This window comes from Mus musculus, chromosome 2 (assembly GCF_000001635.26).
Source record: "Mus musculus strain C57BL/6J chromosome 2, GRCm38.p6 C57BL/6J".
In the NCBI taxonomy this organism is placed as follows: domain Eukaryota; kingdom Metazoa; phylum Chordata; class Mammalia; order Rodentia; family Muridae; genus Mus; species Mus musculus.
This window is the reverse complement of record NC_000068.7, coordinates 126,745,950-126,759,574: the sequence shown is the minus strand read 5'-3', so window position 1 is coordinate 126,759,574 and position 13,625 is coordinate 126,745,950. Positions and strand designations below refer to the sequence as shown.

The 13,625-nt window shown below is 42.4% G+C and overlaps 1 protein-coding gene across 3 annotated transcripts in view; it reads right to left on the bottom strand.

Moving 5' to 3' along the window:
• Window positions 1-260: 260 nt before the first annotated feature.
• Usp8 (ubiquitin specific peptidase 8) overlaps window positions 261-13,625 on the bottom strand; it is a 52,114-nt gene continuing 38,749 nt past the window's right edge. For 2 of the 3 annotated variants that reach the window (NM_001252580.1, NM_019729.3), the window contains exons 12-19: window positions 11,999-12,079; window positions 11,127-11,389; window positions 8,383-8,595; window positions 7,093-7,303; window positions 4,490-4,726; window positions 3,460-3,602; window positions 1,323-1,455; window positions 261-1,154 (exon numbers count right to left, since the gene is read on the bottom strand). In NM_001252580.1, the coding sequence (NP_001239509.1) occupies window positions 969-1,154; window positions 1,323-1,455; window positions 3,460-3,602; window positions 4,490-4,726; window positions 7,093-7,303; window positions 8,383-8,595; window positions 11,127-11,389; window positions 11,999-12,079 (1,467 nt within the window). In that variant the 3' untranslated portion in view covers window positions 261-968. The remainder of the gene's footprint in view (window positions 1,155-1,322; window positions 1,456-3,459; window positions 3,603-4,489; window positions 4,727-7,092; window positions 7,304-8,382; window positions 8,596-11,126; window positions 11,390-11,998; window positions 12,080-13,625) is intronic. The other variant, XM_011239857.3, reaches the window with a different exon arrangement.

The following is a 13,625-nucleotide window of genomic DNA, read 5'->3' as shown; positions in this document are numbered from 1 at the left end:
TCTTCTACAGAATTCTGACAGGCATCTGGGATTACGTAACTGACTTCCAGCTCTTGAGATCTGAATACCACACGAGGAGAGAGTGGAATCAAGTCCTAATTTGCAGAATAAGAAACTAAATCCAGAGTGAGTGTAGGGAATAGTGTGTGTAAAACACACAAAGCAAGAGGCAGGCGGATCTGTGAGCTCCAGGACAACCAGGAGAGGACACACAGTGAGACTGTCTCAAAACACTTAAGAAAAAAAGAAGACAAAACATGTACAAGGTTTCAAATGATTTTTTTCTTCATTAAGATTTTAATGTAGATGTAAATGAATTATTTTTAAAAAATTAAAGTTTCCATTTGTTTAGAATAAAGATTTAGTGCACAAATACAGCCGGAAGCCAACAGAAAAATAGTTTTGCCCTGTCATTTCCTTAAGAAAGCATTGCAGCTACCTAGAAGAGGCCAAAAGAAAAAGAAAAAATCCTTTCTAGGCTTTCACAGAAGGCTATGTTAAACTGTGTCCAGCAGTCTGATGTGCAACAGTGCAATAAATATGTACATATACATTCCTATCTGAGCTAGGTCATTCTAGAGCATTCAGAGTGCACTGAGCTGGGGCTAGAAATGAGAAGAGGCTGGAGCAGTGAATAGGAAAATGGAGGTTATGATGGTTTGGTACCAAGAGAATAATAAATGTCTGACTAATGAATTATTTTAACTTTGGGGCAGACTCAAAAAGTTGTTTTGAAATAAATGACTCCTGTAAGGAATGCGTACTATGATAGTTGTTAAATGTCAGGCTGTTTTCTTTCTTTCTTTCTTTTGATAAACAGCACTGGCCTGAATTATATGGTGCTAGTAGCACAGCCCCAGTGTTCTGGAATCCCTCTACATAGCAGCTGCAGCGATCCATTATCTTTGTAAGCATTAGATGTGAGGCTGCAATTTGGAGACGTCAATAAGCCGACAGCCTACTCCTCTCTATGTGGCTACATCAGTTATGCGTGGTCCCAGGGAAGTATAAAAGAGGATATAAGCTGCTGATGACCTCACAGAAGACACAGAGATATCAGAAACTTCATGGTCATCAAACTTAAACCAGCGCTGCCTTGCCGCGTTCTTACAGTAGGCTGTGTAGTGGCCTCCGTCTAGCCCGCCGTAGTGGTTCTGCACCAAGCAAGACAAAACAAACTCAATTATTCCTTAGCACAAAAAAATTGTGTCAGTTATTTCCAGTTTTGGTTATTCTCACTCTCCTATGGGGTAAGGAAATGCTGGAGCCTCCTATTTTATTAGTTTGCTTTAAAAACATCTTCAGTTCAACATGATACTTACTGAAACAGAAAACAAGTTATATTTCTTCAAGCTGTTTTTTGGACCAATAACGTACTGTGACAGGTCAAGATTTTCCAATGGGAAATCCACGGATGTTTGCAGCTTCTGCTTCCACCTGCCGTCATAGGAAAATCTGTAAGGCAAACATCACAGGAATTAGGTTGACAGAGAAAGACAAAAATGAGATTTCACTATTTAGCATGGACATTAGGAAGCTCTTAAGGTTCACTTCAGATCTGAGGGCCAGCAAGATGCTCAGAGGGCAAAGCCCTTGATGTGCAAACCCACCTAAGAGTGGAAGAAGTGACTCTGCAAGGCTGCCCTCCACATGTGTGGTATGACTCTCTGCCTGCACTCACAGCAACACACATAACAAAACTATTTTAATAAGGCCTGTTTTAGTAGGGAAGACATGTTTCATTTTTATTTTACAAAGAAGGAGATGTAGGTTACACAGAGCAACACACCAAAATCCAACCCCTCAATTATTATTTACAGTGTCAAGGGTCAAACCCAGGGCATCATATATACCAAAATACTTCAATGATGACCTGCTTCTCAACAACTCAGTCACTATACAGCTGCCTTAGAGCTTCCAGGAATAACGTTTGATACTAACTACAACTTCTAACAGAACAATTCTATGCTTTAAAACGTCTATATTGCCATTTATATTACAATGCTCAAAGTGAAGCCGACAAACTTGTCAAAACAGAAAACTGAACAGTCAATGTTAAACTTAAATAAACAATTGGCTATGAATCTCTAGTAACCAAAAACAAAAATAGAGTTCACAACAAAGATGAAACTTTAGGGTTTTTCTTTTGTTTTGTTTTTTAAAGCTAATTCAGGCTGGGTGTGGTGGTGTGTAAGGTTAGCAAAAAGGGAGTCTAAGGAAGACAGGGTCAGAGCTGGCCTGTGGTACACGGGCAAGAACCTATCTGTGACATCTAACTTCCCAAATGGATTTCCCGAGGAACAGAGACATGCTGTAGCTCTCACTGCCATGTTGTCTGCTGGCTGGGACCCTGTCCATCCACTTGGGGCTTCTCGCCATGAGGAAAATGGAGTGAACCTCTGAACCTGTAAGCCAACTGCAATTAAATATCGTCCTTTATAAGAGTCACCATGGTCATGGTGTCTGCTCACAGCAATAGAAACTCTAACTAAGACAGATTTTGGAGACAATGCTTGCACCTTAGCACAGGCAACATTCAAATATTCTTATCTTAAAGTTAGACTTTTAAAACTGTGGCTTTTTTCCCCACTTAAAAAGTGTACTTTGGGCTAGGGAGGTGGCTCAGCATGCTCAAACAGCTGTGTGCAGCCCCAATGACCTAAGGTCAATTTCTAGATCTGAGAAGGTGGCAGGAGAAAGCTGACTTCTAAGAGCTGTCCTCTGACTGTCACACATGAGCTAAGGCACAATGCTCTGAACTCATATTTTTTTAAAAAGCATGACTTTACATTTTAACTTTCTTGACACCAGGTCTCATGAGCCCAGGCTGGCCTTAAATTCTTGGTCATTCTGCTTCCATTTTTCAAGAGCTTGAAATTATAGGTGTGTGCCCACCATGTTACAATAATTAAATTAATTTTGCTATATTTATAATTTGAGTGTTAGTTAAAAAACAACTGTATCATTTATGTGCACACGTATCTGTGCTCCACGTGTATGCCTGCTGGTCACAGATGACAGAGGAGGACACTAGATCCTGCCGGAAATGGAATCAGAGGCAGTTGTGACCTGCCATGTGGGTACTAGGAATAGAACCTGGGTCCTCTGCAAGAGTCAGTTCTCTTAACCACTGAATCTCTCTCCAGCAACTGAATGTTAATTTTGTATCTACTCATTTGTGTTAGAATTACACTGTAACATTTTCCACTTGATGTCATTTAAACTTTTGTTTCTGAAATACCATTATTTCCATGAATTTTTTGTTCCATTTATTGTGTAAGGAAACAGAATCGCATAGAATGCACATAAAGTAACAGTATAGTTATTCCACTGTCATGTCTGCCTTACTTATTTGCTGGAGAACATTCCTTAGGTTTCCTTTAAGAGACAGTATGTGCAGATTATGTAGCCATGGCAATTCCTCCATCAAATGCTACTGCACAGGCAGAGAGACCTTACCGTTTCAGGTGCACTAACAGCACAGGAGGTAATTTCCAGATTTCTATTTTCTTTAGAGAATCCCGCCGAGCTCGGCAATGGCTGCAGTAAAATCTGTTGTTATCTGTAAGCTTTTCTTCTTTGGAAAATAATCTAAGGCAGTCCTGGTGGGGAAAAAAAAGCACAAATACTCAGCGATTCACTTCCTGATGGAGTGCCTTAAAGAGGCCCTCTTCTGTAGGAATGCTGCAGCACTTATTGGGGCACCTCAATAAGGTGGGTAAGTGTCTGCTGTAAGAAGGGACACAAACAGTGTGTTGCAAGGTGCGGTGAGGAATGGGGTAGGTATGCAGAAGCTCAGGACAGCACACACAAGATCTCTGTCCTGAGTCTGGTGGATTACGGTGGACTTCCTGGAAGAAGTAAAAACTGAAGGTATCAACATAAGCTATTCTATTAGTTACACTGCTGTTGTGTGGAAATCAACATGTCTGATCCCAAGTCAGTGCATAGAAAAAATACATCTGCGCTACCATCAAATACAACTTCCTAAGTTAGCTTTCAAAACGTCTCTAAAACACAAGCATTTCAGTTTGGCTATGTGGTGAAAGGCTTGTCCACCATGCACAACGCTCTGGGTTCAGCCCTCCCAAGCAGCTTCTAGTTGCACCCAGTGACATATGCCTATCCTCCCAGCACTGCTGGGTCACGACTAGTCTGGGCTACATGGCAAGAACCATTCAAAACTCAAGGGCTAGCTATGGGTTGGAGAGATGGCTCAGCAGTTAAGAGCGCTTGCTCTTACTGAGCACTTGGGTTCAAGTCCCAGTACCCACATGGCGGTCTGCACCCACCAACTCTAGTTTCAGAGAATCTGATACCTTCTTCTGGCTTCTGTAGGTACTGTATGCAGTTGGTGCACAGACATGCTGGCAAAACACACAAAATAGCAACAAAACCCTACCAGGGCTAGGAGGGTAGCTCACCGATTTTCCTGTCAGGATGATGCACACAAATAACATTTTAGTAACACACTTTCTCTTAGATGTACCTGTAGAGTACATTTACTTGTGGATGCTAGCGGCAAAGACAAGTACATGAAGGCCTCGAAGGTGCGCGACCTCCTGCGGCAGGTGAGGCACTGCACTGTGGACTTGAACTGGCCCTGGAACAGGGCCACGATGATGGACTCGTTGAGCTGCTTGTGCTTCTGCCAGGCGTGCTCGGCCGCCTGCAGGTCATCCAGGTGCTCGTTGTTCTCTTCCTTGTGCCTCTTCCGATTGTCAGCCTGGGGGAGGACAAGTGAGTGCTGCTAGTATCTAAGGGTGTGCTGTCAACAGGTAAATGTGAAACTCAAGGAATAACACTAAACATCTTACACATTTAGCCACACTGAGGAGCTCTGATCTTGTCATTTACAAAAAAATTAATTCTACCCCAAACCCAAACCCACTTTACTGAAAGGACATGGCTTGAACTTCTTCCCTCGCCCCTTTCTCATTTTGTTTGGACAGTGTCTCATTATGTAGCCCTAGCTGTCCTAGAACTCACTATGCAGTCAGGCTGGCTTTGAACTCAGAGATCCACCTGCTTCTGCCTCCCAAATGCTGAGATTAAAAGCATAGGTCATCATGCCGGGTCTTTATAACACCTTCTGGACATATTTTTATTTAAAGTGTGTAAGACTGTAAACTGTAGACAACCCTGAGTAGTTTGTGGACTGACCCTGAGTCACAGAGACTCAGCTCTTGTTTTAAGAGTGAAGCTGCTTTTGCAGTGTGGGTGTTGACCGTAGAGACTCTAACTGGCCAAGGCACTGAGAACCAATGACTGCTGAATGCCCAGCCATAGATGGAACAGACCTGTCACCCCTAAGGCTCACAGAGGAAGAGTGGAAGGAAGAGGAGGGGGAGAGGTGCATGTAGCACAACTTCAAACTCACATCAGCTGTGATCACACACCAGGCATGGGAAGGAGGGGTGTTCATGGTCCCCACACCTCCTCTGAGGACTGACACAGTTAATGTTTCTTCAGTGACATGCCACTGAAAAGGTGCACATGTTCCAGTAACCAAACCTCCATCATGGTTTTGTGAGTATCATTAACTCACTGAATTATAAGGAAAAAAAAAGTACAAAGGAGGAAGGGGAACTAGCCAGAGTAGGGGGAGGGCAAGGAGAGTAAGGGGGTAGGCAGGCTTAAAGCTATTAGGTACATGTGAACATGTCACAAGTATACATTACTGTATCATTATACATAGTATTATGTATATCATTACATTATACATTATGTATAACACACATTAAACATTTAATATATATTCTGTATATAAAGTATACATAATTATGTTTTAAATCCATGCCATTTTTTAAAAGTTGCCACGTTTGGCTTAAAACCATTTTTTTAACCTTTATATTGAGTGTGTATATGTGAATGATATGTGTAAAGGCAGTGTCAAAAGATGCATGAGGAGCTCAGAGGACAGCTCTGTGCAGCTGGTTCTCCTTGCCTCCTTTACTCGTGTTCTGAGGATCAAAATCAGGCCATTGGGCTTGGCCTTGCCAGTGCTTTTACAATAGTGAGGCATCTTGATAGTCTCAAAAGCATGGCATTGAGAAGAACACATGTCATGTAAGGAGGAATTAGGGTTAAAATCCAGTGTGTGTGTGTGTGTGTGTGTGTGTGTGTGTGTGTGTGTGTGTGTGTGTGTGTGTGTGGTGTCTATACACACCCCTTGAGAAAAATCTCCTTAGGTAGCCCAGGCTGTCCCTGAAGTGACAATCTCCCTGCCTCAGTCTCCTGAGTACTGTGACCTTAGGTGTGAGCCACCATAACAGCTTGAAATTTATACTTATGCTCAGCTGAGAAGCATGACCTTAAAGGCTTTCTGAAGCAGCAAAAGAGAAGCTGCTATATACAGATGGAGGTGGTCCTTTCGTAAAGATACTGCTTTAATAAAAGATACATGCATGCACCACTTGCTTACCCGGAGCGATTCTTATTTTGGAAGATAAGTCTTAGAACATTTGAGTATAACACACACACACCACAAATATGCAATAATATATAAATAACAAGGATGTTCAGACTATAATTAATAAAACCATGATTTTGTTTTCATAACATGAGAGTTACAAGAACACTTCCAATAGCTATTTTACCATTTGTTAAATGTGCAGTACTTCCTATTAGTACTTGAGTAAATAACCACACACTACTTTTCAAGTCCACTGTGCACACTCCTAGTCTGAAAATCTAAAACATGGCATGCTGCCACAAGTGGAAAACTGTACTCCATGAGAAAAAAAAATCAGTAAAAAAAAATTATTCAAAAATATTGTAAAAAAAACCCACCTCACTTCAGGATATGTATATATGTAAAATAAAAATAAATTTTATGTTAAGTCTAAGATTCCAGTCCCAACATGTCTCATTCTATTTAATAAATGTAAACATTCAGTTTTGTTCTGGGGAGCTTAGCAGACTCCACACAGCACACACACACACACACACACACACACACACACACACACACACACACACACACACACACGGCACGGCACAGTGGCACAGTCCATACTCAGACACTAGTGAACAAGCATTTAAACTGCTGTGAAGATGAAGCAAGCGAAGCTGAGGATACCCCGCTCTTACCTTATTCAGATCCTCATGCAGGCCATCCATGAGGAACAGAAGCAGCTCTTGTGAATCCTGTTGGCTGGAGCCTGCAAACTGGTCATTAATCTTACCAATGGTGACTTTAAAGTCCTTTGGACTGATGTATCTATACTGTCCTGTCCACAGTGCTTTCATGATTATACCAAATTCTTCTGCCACTTCACCTTTATGCCCCAACAAATTTGACCTGTGCAAGTAAAGTTATGGAAAATAAAAAAATTAAGTTATAGTGGGGTCTTGATGTCAGCACAAAACCACACACATAACACACAAAGGAATCACTCACCTGCAGGCTTGAACCAAACACATCTGAACCTGACTTTGCTATGGTCCTCCAACTCATTTTCTTATCCTGGCTGCAAGCCCTGCTCCTCACGCACATCAACAGGCTGCAGTCAAAGATGGAAGCTGTAACCCTGACAGTGTGTCTGCCATCTTCTTCGTCCTTTATGACCAGAGCTGGGATAACTACCCCGTATTCTTACAGATAAAGATCATTTCTCTTTTACTAATTTGACTCCTCTGAGGCTCAGTGGCAACTGAATACGTCTCTCCAAAATGTAGGTACTGCACATAGCCTAGGAGTAGGCCCTTAAGGGGCTGAAGAGACGGCTGCCTCCATGCTACTTAAGAGGGATTGTTTCTCCTAGAGAATACCGGGTTTTATTCCTAGCACCCAGATGTTGGCTCACAGCTGTCCATAGCTCCAGTTCTGGGAATCTGAGACTCTTTCTGGATGCCTCATGCTGCTATACTCACACATGCACATACTCCTAAAGATACAATGAAAAAACAAAAAATGAAAATGACCTGAAGAGGCTATGCCTACTGAAAAGGGCACAATGAAGGGCTCACCCTGGGCCCCTGGGTCTCCTGCTGTTTGCTGGGAGAGCACAGGACCCTGATGAGATACTGACATGCTAATCCTGAACCCTGTCTCTACACCGATGGCAAAGCAAGCTCAGCAGGTAAAGCGCTCACGTGCGAGCTGATGACATGATGTAATCCTGGAGTCTACCCTGGAGAGCCAGTTCCTGCAAGCTGTCTTCTGATCTTCACGCTTGTGTGTGTGCTCTAGTTTGTACATAGCCACACTCAAGATACACACATTTTTTAAAAAATCAAAATTCTTTTATATAAACAAATAAACAAAAATGATTACCTAGTCTGGCATGTTGTAACCATACAAAACTCGAGTACTGCATCCAGGCACTACAGTTAAATATCCTTCTCGAGAGTGTACTGCAGAATGAAATGTTCCTTTACCTGTTGATATCATCCTGGTAGCAGTTTCGGTTGAAATAATCAGCCAGATGTGGAGCATTACACAGGCACTGCAAGATTGAGTTCATGTAACAAGTATTTCCCAAATTACGAAGTCCAGTAAGAGCTGGTCCTGATCCTCCAAATACAGGATTGAGGTTCCGAATCTGAGAAGCAGAAAGCCTCGAAATCTCAGCTTTAGGGTAACATGGTGGCCTGAGAAAGAAAGAACAAGATGCCTTATGCAGAGCATCTCAAGCTGGGTCCACATGAAGATGGTAGACAGCTGGAGCAGCTATACCAGATAAAATCCTGCCCACAAGCCACAGGCTAAACTGCTGAGTTCCCTAAGACATCTAGCAATTAGGCTAAGTGACTATGTTCCAGGCCCCTCCCATGAATGCATGCCTTCCACTTCTCCTGAGTTCTTGGTTCTAGAGGTGGCCTGAGACGGGTCCTCTAGCTTCCTCTTGTCTAGACAGGCTCGGCTACTGCCCAATGGGAAAAAGCTCTTTCAACCTTCTCCAAGTGACCCAGAGACATTAGCATCATGAAATACTCTAACTCAACCGGAATGTTAGAGAATTAAATATTATAAAATCATGTATAAATATAAATTATACATTAATTCTAGAAGGATATTATGTAGTGTTTTCGGATATGTAGATCCCAGCTGCTAAATAGCAAACAGTGTATTTAAGTGGCTTTGGGTAAGCAGAAAGAACCCATCGGTCAGGAAAAAAGAAACTATGGAAACGAGGTGGGGAGAGATGCAGACCACGGGACATGGGAAGATTCCTGAGGTAGAAGGAACGGTGAGAAGGCTGGGTGCTAGGGGTGGGGTGGGGAACTGAGTGTGTGCATACATTTTTCTTGTAACTATTTCCTCAAATACTATATTTGTACAGTATTTACACTGTAGTAGGTATTAGATATTTAAAAAATAAAGAGGCAGATATTTATGCTCTTGTAAATAAATTATACATAAATAAAAGTATATACTAACCACAGACAGGTCTCAAAAGAGGCAAAGGTTAGCAGGGCATGGTGGCGCACGCCTTTAATCCCAGCACTCAGAAGGCAAAGGCAGGCAGATTTCTGAGTTTGAGGCCAGCCTGGTCTACAAAGTGAGTTCCAAGAAGTCAGGGCTAGACAGAGAAACCCTGTCTCGAAAAACGAAAACAAAAAAACAAACAAACAAAAAATTAAAGCCATGCCGGACACCATGGAGGTGTCTGCTGGGCACTTTTGACTAAAGGTGCCCTGACTGGTGGCCACTCCCTCGACTTCCTGACCCCTACCTATGAAGGGGAGGATGGGAAGCAGCAAACCGCCCGTTTTCTCTACACGCTCTTTCTGTTCACGTACTCTTTATAAAAGATACAGCGCGATTTATGAGACAGCTTCAAAACACTGCCGAATTAATGAACTGTAGTAAAGTAATATTTGAATATTACTAATTCCAAAAACTCTTTCAAATAGGTCTCTCCCTGGTAAGGTGAATTCTCAGGAAGGTAACCAATGACTTCCTTGGGATGTGTCAAAAAAGATAAATAAAAAATCCTTAGTAATTAACAAATAATATATAATACATGAAAAAATCCATCACATTTATATATACTCCAAACTTCAATATCCAAGACCCCTGCAGTAGATCAAATGCTATGGTGTCTGCATTAATTTGTGCACCCCTTCCTGTTTCCTTTAAACTACTTCTGACTATTCATTAATACCTGATACAATTTAAATAGCTATTGTGGTGGGTTAAAAAGAATGGCAAGGACAGACACCTCTTTGTGTTCAGTAATTCTATAATTCCTCCCACCCCAGTATTTTTGATCCCCTATTGGTTAAGTCCTAGATACAGAAACTATCCAATATGCTTTTGTTCTTGTGTTTTGAGGTAGGATCTCACGAAGGCCCAGGCTGGTTGAGGGTAACGATGAACTTCTAACTCTGCTGTCTCCATTTCCTGAGTGGTGCTCACCATTACTGGTTTATATGCAGTGTTGGGATCACACCCACACTTTGGGCATTTAAGCAAGCATTCTGCTGAGTGACACCCCAGCCCAGAAGCCATGGACATGGAAGGCCAGTTGCATTTCCACCCCCCGCCCCAGAAGTGCCCAGTTCCTATATCTTATATTCCTGCCAGTTAGGGGCAGAAATATAAGAAAATGATGTGCTACTCTGGGAAACTTAAACCCACTGATCACCTGATGAGCAGAAATAGGAAGAGGAAAGGAGACATATGGTGCCTACATTTTTATAGATAGGAGACTATGCTCCTGTATGACTGGGTGAGAGAAACAAAGGCTAGAAACTGAGTATGGTAACACTGCCAACTCAGCCATCTTATAAATTGTCATCTTGGGTGGTCAGACAGCTCAGTAAATAAAGGCACTCTCTCCCAAGCCTGATACCTGAGTCCATACCCACATAGTAGATGAGAGTACTGTAATGTGCAAGTACACACACACAACACACACACACACACGCGCACACTCTCTTTCCCTAATAAAATTAAAAGTTACAAAACAAATTAGGATCTATGAAAGATGAGTGAGGCCTTGGGCATGGTACTGGGAAAGTGCTATAGCAATGTATGCAACACTGTCCTATCTCTACCACTACTAAACACACTGATTCAACTCTCACGCATCCTCCAAGGCTATACGTTTACGGGGTGACACTCAGACAGGTTGAAGCGATGCCGCTGCTTCAGTTCTAGAACTGGGAGCACTTACTTGTTTTCCCGGTTGACCATCGGGGTCACTGCCGGCCTCCTCTTCTCCTCCTCCTGCAGGGCCTGAGTGATATCTGGTGAGGAGTAGGAGCGCTTCAGTTTCGATGGCTCCCTGTCCCGCTCGGCAGGGACCTGGGGCTTGACTTTGTGAGTGGGCGGGGTGGAAGGAGGTGCAGACGAAGGAGCCATTTCAGGTGGATACATATGAACTGTGTTTGTGGGGGAATGGTAGTAACGAAAGGTCCCGGTGATTGGATCAAGAAACTTGGGGAAGGAGAATAAACAGAAAGGTAGAAAGAATATAAGCACAGAAGTGATTCAAGTGTCATCCCACCACAATATTTACTTCTGGGTTAAAACACACGTGTGCTAAAAGATTAAAGCTAGGGCCTTGAATTTGCTAAGCACAGACTTTATATTCTGCAGGCCCTAAAATAACTTAATTAAAATTAATAATCGTTTTTCAAACTTTTAAAGAAATTTAGGCTTGCCTTAATGGAATATGCAATTTCAAAATTATATTGCCAGGGTGCTCATATGCTAGTCAGCATCTAAGGCTGAGTACCAGGAGATCTCACTCTGCAGTAATCAGGGGAAGAGTTTATGTTCTCTATAACAAAGTGGATGGACAACAAGAAAACGCCTTTTTAGTAGCACCGGGAAGTGGTGGTGCATGCCTTTAATCCCAGCACTTGGGAGACAGAGGCAGGAGGATTTCTGAGTTCGAGGCCAGCCTGGTCTACAGAGTGAGTTCCAGGACAGCTGGAGCTCTACAGAGAAACCCTGTCTTGAAAAACCAAACCAAACCAAACCAAACCAAACCAAACACCAAAATACAGTAGCGTGCATTTAATGTAGAACCCTGGTGTTTACCTTGGCCCAGCCCAAAGGCAGTCCCGGCACAATTCTCCCCATTTCTTCACTTCGTGCTCTCGTCAAAGGTTCTCGCTGAGCCTAGTTTAAAAAACAATAATCTGATTTTCCAGTTAAAATTTTCCATTCATGAGCTTAAAGTACTTAAACAGAAAAAAAAAAAAAGTTTCTTGACCACCCTTCATAATTTTAAAGGCAGCATCAAAGATGAAGGCAGTTTTGTTTTTCTCAAAGTCTACTATATCAAGGGTTAGAGGAATGTGAAATAAAGAAGGAAATGTAATAACATTTCTAGAACTTTCCAAAGGAAGCCAAGAGGCCACTGGGAAGCAGAGACTATGACTGAAGCTGCTAGCTGGGAGAAAAAAAAAAAGGTGGGTAATTATTCTTACTTAATTATCACGCTGCACAGAGTCTGGAGACACTCAAAGGTTACACTCTTTGGAGAATTCACTGAGAGCTGTGTGACTCTTCTCTGTCTTTAACAGCAATTCCTAAAACTTTAACCACGCAGTTACTTCCGCAGTGACTGTGTTTGCAACACTGGAGATGAGTGCACAGAGGCCTGGTGGTGAGTGGCAGAGGCTCTCCATGGTGGTTGGTGAGAGAAGGAGCCACACAGGCCTGTCAGGTGATTATCTCCTAGCCACCTAGCCCTCCTACCACAGCTGCTTCTGTATCCACTTACAAAGATCATGTAGTGTGCTCTGTGGAAATGCAGGGCAGCATGCTGAAGCATGGGTCTCTACGCTGACTACAGATGCTTCTAGCTTTACAGAGATTTTTGTTTGTAACACTTTCTTAACTAAATGAAAGACACTTCTCATCATGGAGAAAATATTTATAAATCTTACTTCAAATAAGGGACTTAGCCAGAATATTACAAATTCATACGGCTCAGTCAAAATTGCCAGTCATTAAGTTGGCTACGATTTTGTCAAAGACAGATAAGATGGGTGTGATAGTGACTACCTATAACCTCAGCTTTTGCAGTGTAGAGGCAAAAAGGTCATGAGAGTTCAAGGTTAGTCTGGGCTCTATGAGACCATCTCAAAAAACAAAGCGAAGATAAACATAAGAGACGTCAATGTCGCCGGGCATGGTGGCGCACGCCTTTAATCCCAGCACTCAGGAGGCAGAGGCAGGTGGATTTCTGAGTTCGAGGTCAGCCTGGTCTACAAAGTGAGGTCCAGGACAGCCAGGGCTATACAGAGAAACCCTGTCTCGAAAAACCAAAAAAAAAAAAAAAAGAGACGTCAATGTCACTGGGGAAATGTACGTCACTGTAACGTTTTGGCTGGGATGCAGATATATGCTGACAGGTGTAAAGTGGGCAGCTGCACTGGGAAATGTGTTTGTTGTTTGATTTTTGTTTTAAAGTTTCTTTCCTTGTTGTTGTTGTTCTGTTTTTTCATTTGTTTGTTTTTGAAGAGGGTAGCTCTGGCTATTTTACAATTTGCTCTGTAGACCAGGCTGTCCTGAAACTCACAGAGATCTGCCTGCCTCTGCCTTCTGAGTACTGGGATTAAAGGTGTGCGCCACCATGCCAGGCTCTTTCAAAGTTTTTTTGGTTTATTTGTTTTTCAGTTTTTAAGTTTATTAACAAAATGGGCTAAAAAGAATTCCG